This window comes from Juglans microcarpa x Juglans regia, chromosome 6S, assembly GCF_004785595.1.
Source record: "Juglans microcarpa x Juglans regia isolate MS1-56 chromosome 6S, Jm3101_v1.0, whole genome shotgun sequence".
In the NCBI taxonomy this organism is placed as follows: Eukaryota; Viridiplantae; Streptophyta; class Magnoliopsida; order Fagales; family Juglandaceae; genus Juglans; species Juglans microcarpa x Juglans regia.
Genome location: NC_054605.1, coordinates 21,685,401 through 21,696,499, shown reverse-complemented (window position 1 = coordinate 21,696,499; position 11,099 = coordinate 21,685,401). Strand labels below are relative to the sequence as shown.

At 37.4% G+C, this 11,099-nt stretch overlaps 2 protein-coding genes across 2 annotated transcripts; both read left to right on the top strand.

The window, feature by feature from the left end:
• Positions 1–42: 42 nt before the first annotated feature.
• Positions 43–1,340, top strand: LOC121236913 (probable long-chain-alcohol O-fatty-acyltransferase 5). The gene has a single exon (XM_041133423.1). The coding sequence runs from the start codon at positions 58–60 to the stop codon at positions 1,285–1,287; it is 1,230 nt and encodes a 409-aa protein (XP_040989357.1). The 5' UTR covers positions 43–57; the 3' UTR covers positions 1,288–1,340.
• A 1,011-nt stretch (positions 1,341–2,351) lies between these two features.
• Positions 2,352–10,747, top strand: LOC121236911 (DNA topoisomerase 1 alpha-like). Its single transcript, XM_041133422.1, has 16 exons — positions 2,352–2,571; positions 3,437–4,643; positions 4,816–5,010; positions 5,850–5,930; positions 6,801–6,860; positions 6,955–7,049; positions 7,282–7,438; positions 7,584–7,709; positions 8,379–8,459; positions 8,564–8,654; positions 8,753–8,886; positions 9,067–9,135; positions 9,238–9,327; positions 9,787–9,887; positions 9,976–10,144; positions 10,355–10,747. Exons 2-16 carry the CDS (start codon positions 3,465–3,467, stop codon positions 10,421–10,423), a joined length of 2,697 nt encoding a protein of 898 aa, XP_040989356.1. The 5' UTR covers positions 2,352–2,571; positions 3,437–3,464; the 3' UTR covers positions 10,424–10,747.
• The last annotated feature ends 352 nt before the right edge of the window (positions 10,748–11,099 follow it).

Genomic DNA, 11,099 nt, shown 5'->3' with positions numbered 1-11,099 from the left:
GATAATATCTATTCATTATTCACTGTATTTGAGTAGTGACGGCCATGTTCGAATTCAATGTCTACCACCCCGCAGTCCCCACCTTGGGTCCTTGACCAAACCCTCCACCATTACATTCAAAGATCAAAGAGAGCGAGAGAGAGAGAGGGAGAGAGCGCGGAAATGGAAGGTGAAGTGAAGAACTTCATCAAGGTATGGATAGTAGTGATGGCATCTCTGTGTTATTGTTATTATGCAGTTGCCCGAATCAGAGGGGGCATGTTGAGGCTCCTCTATCTCCTTCCCATCTTTTACCTCTTCACCATCCTCCCCTTGACTCTCCACACTTTCCATTTCGGTGTCACCACAACCTTCTTCCTTGTTTGGCTTGGCAACTTCAAGCTCCTCCTTTTCGCCTTTAATCAAGGCCCTCTATCCCCACCCCCTCCAAACCTTTTTCATTTCATCTCCATCGCTTGCCTTCCAATCAAAATCAAACAAGACCCAACTCTGAATAAAGATCATAAGCCTCTAAATACCAGAAACGGCAAAAACCCATCCTACCAAAAAGCCAAAAACTCCAAACAATCATCTCCAAATTTAGAAACACCTTCGAACCCCTTGACCACAAAAGTGTCTAGATCCATTTTGTTTCTCATAAAAGCCTTGCTTCTTGCTATGATAGTACGAGCCTATGACAATAGACCAAATCTGCACCCATCCGTCATCTTAGCTCTGTACTGTGGCCACCTCTACCTAGGCGTAGAGATTATCCTAGCCCTAGCTGCTGCTCCTGCTCGAGCCATCTTCGGCTTTGAGCTGGAGCCACAGTTCAATGAACCCTACCTTGCCACCTCACTACAGGACTTTTGGGGCCGTAGATGGAACCTTATGGTCACAAGCATTCTGCGCCCCACAGTTTATAACCCGACACGTCGTGTCTCTGCGCGTGTCGTTGGGCCACGCTGGGCCTCACTGCCGGCGGTGCTCGCGACCTTCTTGGTATCGGGCCTCATACACGAAGTAGTATATTATTACGCAACTCGTGCGAATCCTACGTGGGAGGTGACGTGGTTCTTTGTCCTACATGGCCTGTGCGTGGTGATCGAGATAGTGGTGAAGAAGGCGGTGATGGACAGGTGGCAGTTGCATCGGGCAATCTCGGGACCGTTGACGATAGGATTTGTAGCGGTAACGGGCGCATGGTTGTTCTTCCCGCAACTATTGAGAAGTCATCTCGATGACAAAATCATACATGAATCTTCAATTTTGATGGCTTTTATAAGTTGGCCCTTGTATAAGTTGTAACTTTGTTATTCAACAATTTGATATTCCAAAATAAATAATTTTATTCAAAATTTATCTTCTAAATTAAATTATACAATATAGATAATATGTAGTGTAAAGATGTTACAGAAATAAAAAAGAAGTGTTCATGACAATGTTATACAATAATTAAAGTTAGAGAAATACTTTAGTCAGAATGAAATTACACAAAAATAATTTCATAAACTGAGGTGGTTTATGTGGTTCGTCATATTGTAAAGTTACTTTTATTATAAAATAAATCTAATAAATTAGATAAAATCACATCAATTTATAAGATTATTTTATATAATTTATTTATGGATGTAGTAGAACTATTAAAGACCACAATTGGGAATTATAGTGACAAGCTTGTTTACATTGGACATTTGAAAAAAAAAAAAAAAAAAAGGAAAAAGACATGGCCACCCTTACCTAACGGTTAAATATTTGATGAAAGGATTTGGTATGGGTCAACAAAGGTGACCTTGAAAAATAAAGTGGAGAATCTCAAACTCAGAGAACCATTTTCAGACACAACGCATATTATCAATCGAGGACTTGATTTTCTTTCTTTCTTTTTTGTTCACTTTGGATTTGGTTTTGGTTTTCGTGGATTCCTTTCAAGTTTTGTGTAGGCATATGAAACCTCAGACAAAGAACATTGTCAAAATCTTCGAACAACTTTGACGCAGTTGGAGACCGGTCAATCTAAAAGACCGATCCATAATTACATCCAAATGGGACAACGACTGTAATAAATTAATAATAAATCAAATCCAATACTTGAATACTTTTTTAAGTGCACCCACACGAAACTTTCCGATATTCACGAGAATCTCCATATATCAAAAACGGCGTCGTTTGCTGCTATTCTGATGTGCCTCGAATCTTGGCCGTCGAAATCGTCTGGTAGCCGTCCGAGTAGGACTCAGAGCGTTTATTCTCTCACTCACCAGTGACCACATTCACAATTTCCTCATAATTATGGGACTTTTATTGAATTATCCATTTTTGTGTCTTAGCCACAAAAGCCCACGGGCCACGAGGACCAGGTTAAGCAATTTCACCCAACACATCAGGCAAACAAAACCAAACCAACCCCTCCTCCCCCGCCTCTCTCTTTCTCTGGAAGGCACCCAACCCAACTGTGAGACTCTCTCTTTCGTTTCTCTTTTCCCTATATTTACTTCCAATCAACTCCCTCAGCTTTCAGATTTGCAAAGAATCCAGAAACAATCAGATCAGAGAATTTTTTTTTTTATTTAAATTTTTGGTTTTCGACAAGTATGTGAGACTCTTCTTTGCTTTATTCTTCTTCCTATGTCCATTTAGGGATTGATCTTATTGCTTGTTATTTACGTTTATCCATTTTTATCTTATTGGTGTTTATGAACGTATTATGAATAATGTTCAATTTAGGGTTTCTGTATTAGCTTCTGTGACTTAGATTTTCACGCAGTTTTTTCTTTCTTATTTGGTGTTCTCCGTGTAAACAGTTTGTTTGGTTGCTTAGAAAGCTGAGGAAAGAAATTCCTAGTTTTGAATTTTTCTCTTGGGGGTACGGAGAGTATATGAACATTGGTTCTGCCAAGTTTGTACACCTGCTTAGCTGAAGTCGATGGGTGTTTCCGATAATAGTTAATTACCCGAATTCTATTGGGGTTTTACGGTTTATGAGGATTTAACAACTGAAATTTAAGATTCTGATTTATATTCTGTTTCTGGTAATTGAGGTGTGTAAGAAATTTTAAATCTTTTGGTGACTATCATAGGGAGCTGAGCTTCTTGTGGAAAGCATGTGGACGGCTTGCCGTGTATCAATGAGACAAGCTTAAGTTTTCATTTACAGTTTGGTTTTGTCATGGGTGTACCCGAGCTACTGTTTTTGGTATTGGGCTTGATTTATTTCTTGATTGAATCTGCTTGCACCAGTGGTATCGCTTTCTAATAGAATCTAATGCATCATAATCTCTGCTGAACAATTCATTCTGACGGACCTTTTCTTGTGATCTTAAATTTGTGTGTTAATTAATCTTACAATATTAGTTGTCTGTATCTTTTACTGCAATTGATATTCAAGTAAGTGTGCTTTTTGAGTCTTTATGTGTTTGGTGCCCCATCCCTTCATTCATTTTTTTTTTTCTTTCAGAAACTGATGTAACAGTGCATATTGGATAATGGCTGTTCAAACATCTGGTAGATCAGTATATGATGACGACTTTGATGAGGAAGATGGGCCTACAGTTTTCAAAAGGAGTAAACCAACGGCTAAACAAAATCCATTGAATTCAGAAGTGAACAAATTATCATCTCAAAGGCATGATGGACAATCTGGGAGGCAGGTCTCTGGCATACCCTCTTCCAATAGTCAAAACTTGAGTTCGCAGAAGGGTAAGATGGTTACATCTAACAAGGCATCACCAGTTAAATCTCCTGCAGCTAGCCCAAAAGCATCAACTTCCTCTGTCAAGGCATCACCTGAGAAGTCACCAGTAGCGAATTCAAGGAAATTGAGTATGTCAGACGGTCATGCAAAACACTCATCTCAACAGAAGTTGTCAAGATCTATTAAGGAGGAAATGTATTCTGCAGAAAATAGTGATTCTGAGGATTCTGAAGATGACAAACCACTGAGTGCTAGACTCAAGGGGAACTCCAACCCTGCCCACAAAGGGATCGGGAAACCTATTCCTACAACATCACTGCCAACGGTGTCAAAAAATGCTGTCAAAAAATATTCTGAAGACTCAGACGATGAAGTTCCATTGTCTTCACGGTTCCCATTCAAATCCAATGTGGGCACGCCCAATATTAAGTCATATGAGTCTGAAGAAAAGAAACCTTCAGCTTCAAAAATTCAGCAAAATGGCTCCACCTTGAGGAACAAACAGCATAAATCTTCCATGGTAATGGGTAAGAGACCCCTAGATAAGGCCAATTCCTCGGATCAGTCTTCAGTTAAAAAGACAAAGCTCTCAGATACATCTACAACTGTGAAGATTAAGCAAGTGTCAGTCAAAGCAGAACTAAAGACAGATGATGATGATGACCATATTCCAATTGCTCAGAGAATAAAGAAGCCATCCGCATCTGGTAACAAATCTTCTTCCACAAAACAAAAACCTGTAAAAGTTGCTTCTTCTTCATTTAAGAAAACAACTCAGAAGTCTAAGAAAGCAGTGAAAAATTCAAAGTATATAAAGTCGACAAAAATGTCACCTAGCGCTGGTGATGGACAGAAGAAATGGACTACCCTGGTTCACAATGGCGTAATTTTTCCTCCCCCATATAAACCTCATGGAGTAAAGATGCGCTATAGTGGGAAGCCAGTTGATTTGAATCCTGACCAAGAGGAGGTGGGTCTCTCTCTCTCTCTCTCATTAATGTATTTTTCTCCTTACCTAATCTTCATTTCCATAATCTTTCATTTTTTCCTTGCAAATTCTATTGACTTTGCTTTTGCCACGTCTTATTTCCTCCTGGTTTCTGAACCTCATTTGATGTACCTGTGAAAATTTCTATTTTCAGGTTGCCACTATGTTTGCAGTGATGAAAGATACAGATTACATGCAGAAAGATAAGTTCAAAGAGAATTTTTGGACTGATTGGCGGAAGTTACTAGGTAAAAACCATGTGATCCAGAGCTTGGAGAAATGTGATTTCACCCCAATATATGACTGGTGCCAACAGGAAAAAGAGAAGAAGAAACAAATGAGTACAGAAGTAAGCTGGTGCTCTTATATACTTTGTGGGCTTGATAAGCAATGAAGTTTAGTTGATGGGCTTGATTACTAGTTTAAATCATCCTTTCTCATCATTTAGTTGGTTTTTCTTCCAAATTTTTTCTTCTACATCTTAATTACTAGTTTTCACCATAAGTGATGCCAGTGGCCAGAGACCAAGGTTTATTTGTTGAAAGAACTTGACTTTTTCAAATGTGTTCTTGTCAACAGACTATATTTTGGTATGTGATTCCGTCAGTGTCCAATAATTGGATTTTTTGGGTCTGCGATTAGGCCTTTTCTCACAATTCAAAGCAATTGTAGCGGAGTTCAATACGGTTTCCAAGTGATTCACATGAAAAAGTTCTTGTTGAGGATTCTTTCATTGCATTTATGAAGCAGATGACTGTATGCTTAATCCATTATCTTTCTGATCACATCCATGCTAAGAAATAATCCTACATGATTTAAAAGAGAGATTGTCGAAAATTTTTATTGCAAAATGGATGCCTTTGTCATTTATCCACATTGTTCTACATTTGACCTTCAATTGCCAATTGTTGGTAGCAGTCAGATGGTTTGATAAATGACTTGGAAATACTTGGGCCTTCCATTTTTAATCATGTTGTTTTACCTTGGGAGCTAGAATGTTATACTCCTTTCCTGATATGGAAGATAAGTTCACATGGAACATGATGTGAATGCGACCATTTTCTTTTCATATAATTGCTTTTCTTTGCTTCTACAGTGAAGCCAATATGTCAATTCGGGTCACATGCTCCTTCTAATCAATATGTTTTTGCTTCAAAACTATTGACTTATGAGTTTCTGTTTGTGCAGGAGAAGAAGGCGGTTAAGGAAGAGAAATTGAATCAGGAGGAGAAGTATATGTGGGCCATTGTTGATGGTGTTAAAGAGAAGGTTACTTCTAGCTTTGGCTGGTGATTGAATTTGATGTTGTTTGGACTTTTAAAGTTATATGATAGATCACATATGTCAATTTTCTTCTTCACCTAGCTAGCCACTCGCTCTTGTATATGTCTTGTGTACCCAGGCTTTGCCTAGTCTTTTATTCATATTAATAAAATTTTCAAATATGAAAAAAGAACATATTCTATTCATCCCCCCCCCCCCCCCCCCCCTCTTCCATTTTAGACCTTTCTAGAAACATGCGGTTGGGTTTTCTTTTTTTGATGAGTAACATGCTGTTGGGGTTTAAATGTGATTCTCCATATTTATACAAGGTATCCGCTATAGAAAAGATTTTTTCTGTGAGGTTGAAGTGGGTCATTTAAGTAGTGATATCATATACTAAGATTGGATGAGAAATTTCAGACTATCAACCATATGGTTAAGGCCTTTACCTTAAGTGACTATGCAGAGCAATTGTGTTGCATTGACTGCGAGAACACTTTTGATTGCTTTCAGAATAGATAGTTCTTGCATTGTTTTTAATTCATACTATCACCTACTTTCTCTGACACCTGAAAAATAGTTTCACCTTGTTTTAAATTTTGTCTAGAAAAGGATTTAACCATCTCAATTTTTTACTTTGAGGAGTTTCTGATGGTATAAAGTTCACCTTTTGCAATAGTTTGATATTGCATGTCTGCTCTCCTACACTGTTTGTATGGTTTTCTATTTCATTGTATAGATCCATTTCTATTGACATTTTTCTTACCTGTGATTATGTAGACGATATATACAATCTATTATTCCTTTCTCAGGCCTCATTGCATGTTATTGTTATCTTTAGTGTGCATCTAATTTCGTATTTTATCTCTATCTCAGGTTGGAAACTTCAGAGTTGAGCCACCTGGATTATTTCGAGGCCGTGGAGAGCATCCAAAGGTCTTATTGACATTTTCCCACAGCTATATGTGGAAGCATTTTCTCTAAATTTTTTTATTTAATTTTGTCATTGATTGCCTTTATATGGTGTCAGATGGGAAAGCTGAAAAAACGCATTCGTCCGAGAGATATCACGATTAATATCGGAAAGGATGCTCCAATTCCAGAATGCCCTATCCCTGGCGAAAGGTTTTGCTCTTCATGATCTCCCTGTGTAGAATAAAAGCCAATAGGAACCTTTTAGGATAAGATGTAGAAGTGCTTTATCATTTATCTTCATATACAATATGTATTTGTGTATATGTTTGCATATATGTATTTAAGTGATTTTAAATATATTTAGGCCAAGATGGAAAAATCTATTTTATTTTATTTCTTATGTGAGGGTTTTTTAAGTTTTTGAATTTGTGATCTTTGGCAGCTGGAAGGAAGTAAGACACGATAATACCGTTACATGGTTAGCTTTCTGGAATGATCCAATCAATCCAAAGGAATTCAAGTATGTGTTTCTTGCGGCTAGTAGTACCTTGAAGGGGCAAAGTGACAAGGAAAAATATGAGAAAGCAAGGATGCTGAAGGTTCTTTACATGAATAAAATTGCTGACCATTATGATTAAGGCTCTTTTCATCCATTTTCCCCTGAACCTTTCAGTAGTTGTCATGTTGCTAGTTTGCAATAATATTGTTATTATTCTTGCTAAAACCTTGTGATTTTGAGCACAGGACTACATAGAAAACATCAGGGCCGCATACACAAAGAATTTTACAAGTAAAGATGTCATGAAGCGGCAAATAGCAGTTGCTACCTATCTTATTGATAAACTAGCTCTGAGGGCTGGCAATGAGAAGGTATATTCCGAGTAGATGGCATATACTTCAGTTGTGCCTATATATTCCTTAAGCATTCCCTTCTCTCAACAAACAAACAAACAAGCAAGCAGGCGAGATGATGAACAAGGCTTTTTGTATGCTTGCTAATAAGCACTTCATAAATAAATTGTGTAGCTCTGCCTTGAGTTGACGGATTAGGCTTTACAATCTCAGCTGCGTTCTTTCATCCTTGTTAGGCAATATATTTGGAACTACAAAAGGCAATAAAAGATGTTTAGCTTCAAAGATGACTGGCATTCTGTGGATGCCCTTTGCACTAGTTATTTCTTTTGATTTTCTATGTTTGTTTTTCAAAGGTTTGCAAAACACCTAGTGTACTTGGTTACACCTATTGATATTAATACAGTTTTACTTATAAAAAAAAAAAAAAGTTTGCAAAGGTTGCTGTGTTGGTGTTTCTCTTTTATTCATCCTGTGTACTTGGGTTATAGCTGTTGTGTTAAATAAAATTTTCTATTACTTATCCAGCAAAAAAAGGTCACTGTGTTGCTCACATTTCACCACTTTGTTTGCTTTTATCAACTTAGAATTCCGAGTGGAAATCAGATGTTCAAATCCTTGTGTTTGCATTCCGTGTCAAACAAGGTATCTTGGTTTTTCTTCATATTATCAGTTACCTTCCTGCAGGATGATGATGAGGCTGATACTGTTGGTTGCTGCACATTGAAAGTAGAGAATGTTAAGGCAGTAGCCCCAAACACGTTGGAGGTATGGTGGAACAAGTTTTAGAAGTTTTAAACCATCCTGGATAGTTCCTTGCTCATACTTTATTACCAGTGATAACCAGGGAACTCTGTTTTTGATAAATTCAGTTTAACTTCCTTGGTAAAGATTCAATTAGATACGAAAATAAAGTTGAAGTCGAGCTTCCTGTTTACAAGGCAATTATACAGTTCCAAGCAGGCAAGTAATTTGGATCATCGTTTTAGGGGATAGATATATATGACTGTGATAAATATTTATGAGTGAAGCTAATGGTATATATTTTCTCCTTGCTCCAGGAAAAAAGGGATCTGACGATCTTTTTGACCAGCTGGACACCAGTAAATTGAATGCCCATTTGAAAGAACTGATGCCTGGTCTTACAGCAAAAGTCTTCCGAACATATAATGCATCCATCACGTTAGATGAGATGGTAAGATAACATATGGACCTCACTGAGATAATTCCCTTGTTTATGACGAGTGTTTAATGCCTTATCTAGTCTTTTTGTTTTATTTTCTTGAAGTGTTTTTTTCTTTCAAGGGGATTTTTTGTTCAAATTCCTGTTAAGATATATTCCCTCCCCCCCTAAATTGCTTCATGTTTATGATAGTTGAATATGGAAACTAAGGATGGAGATGTTGCAGAGAAAATTGTTGTTTACCAGCACGCAAACAAGGAGGTAAAGACAATTCCTCCATGTAAAAGTCTTATAAGTTATTTCAAGATTTTGTTCCTTTTGAGTTATTTGTGGCATATAAATTTCTGGATTTTCTGGTTACAGGTTGCAATCATTTGTAATCATCAGCGCAGTGTTTCAAAATCTCACAGTCAACAAATGTCGAGACTAAATGAGAAGATTAGCGAGCTTCAGGTAGTAACCTTATGCTCAGCGAAAGACATGGGTGGTCATGGACAAAGTACAAAGTAATGATCTAATTTGGTCTTGAGAGAGAGGTTCTAGATTGATGGACCAATCATTTTTGCTGTGTGTGTGTGTGTGTGTGTTGTTGAAGAAATAAATAAACTTCAATACCCGCTGGCATGAGAAGGGACTGAAGAATGAAATTACAATTAAGTGTTGGATGGCACACGCATACATATTGGTGGTTCTATCGAGAAGACCTTTATCTCATGATGCTTTAAGATCGGAGATATGTCCTTATATTTTCCGTATCCTTTCTGTCTCATTCTGCTATATTGGAATATAGCTTCACCTTTGTTATGCATATCAGGGATGTACAGTGCGTGGGTGTTCATGCATTTGCATTTGCCTCGTGGTGTTGGTTAAGTCCATGCTTATCTGAATCTTCTCTTTTTCTTTTTTGGGTAGGGCTTACTTAAAGAGTTGAAGACAGATTTGGACAGGGCAAAGAAAGGGAAGCCCCCACTAAAGAACGCTGATGGAAAACGAAGAAATTTGGCTCCTGAAGCGTAATATTACCCGTGTCCTTTGTATAAGCAAATTTATTGTCCTCTTTGGCTTTGCTATTTCACAGCAGTAAGAATTTATGTTAAACAGGATAGAGAAAAAAATTGCTCAAACCAATACGAAGATTGAGAAAATGGAACGGGATATGAAGACCAAAGAAGATCTGAAAACCGTGGCATTAGGTACGTCCAAAATCAACTACCTTGACCCTCGAATCACAGTTGCATGGTGCAAACGGCACGAAGTTCCCATTGAGAAGGTAAATAGCTTCTGCAAATATCTTTTGGCCGAAATATCTTACCAACAATCATACAAACATTTATACATACATATATATATATATATGGATGTTTGGTGTATGTATGTATGTTTGTTACTTAAAAAAATGTCTGTATGTATGCTCGCGCGCACAATTAGCTGCACTTATTTTCCAGGTATAATATCTTCTTACTTTTCCAAACTTCCACAGATATTCAACAAGTCTCTGCTGGCGAAGTTTGCATGGGCAATGGACGTAGATCCTGATTTCAGATTCTGATATTTTTAAATGATGCTCACTTGGTCTTTACTTCGCCTCCCCCACCCCCCACCCCACCCTGAACATATGTCCTTTTTGTTTTATCCTTTTTCCATTAAAGATACTCACAATTTTTTTTTTTTTTTTCATATCTCCGGAAAAATTGTAGTATGTTCATCTAATCTAATTATGGGATGAGCTACCCCCTTCCTCAACCCATATTTTTCATTTTACAAGTTAACGGCAACAATTGTTTGCTTGAACTTTCATTTCAAACATTTTATTTCAATGGTAAAATGTTATAGAAGAAAATCTAATGAAAAGAAAATTTCGTTGTTTGTATCATTTTTTTGTGCCATGGATGATTTGGCTTGTTATATGATGTTGTTCATATTTCCTGTTTTGATTTATATAGGATTATTCAGTAGTGTATCAATGTAGATATTAATGGGAGTAACCCCGAGAGTCAGATTTTTCTGCATGAGAATGGGATTCTTTTTCTTTTTAGCACAAGGATAATGATCATCCTTGTCCACACACACAGAACAAGAACTGGGTACTTGTGCTATATGTTGTTGTCATTCTACAAAGCCTTGTCGAACATCATCAACCCCTCAGCTTTAGTCTATGTTTGATACCTTGTTTTTGGTTGGTTGAACTATATTTAGGGTGATAAAGGGCCCCATTCGATCAGCTT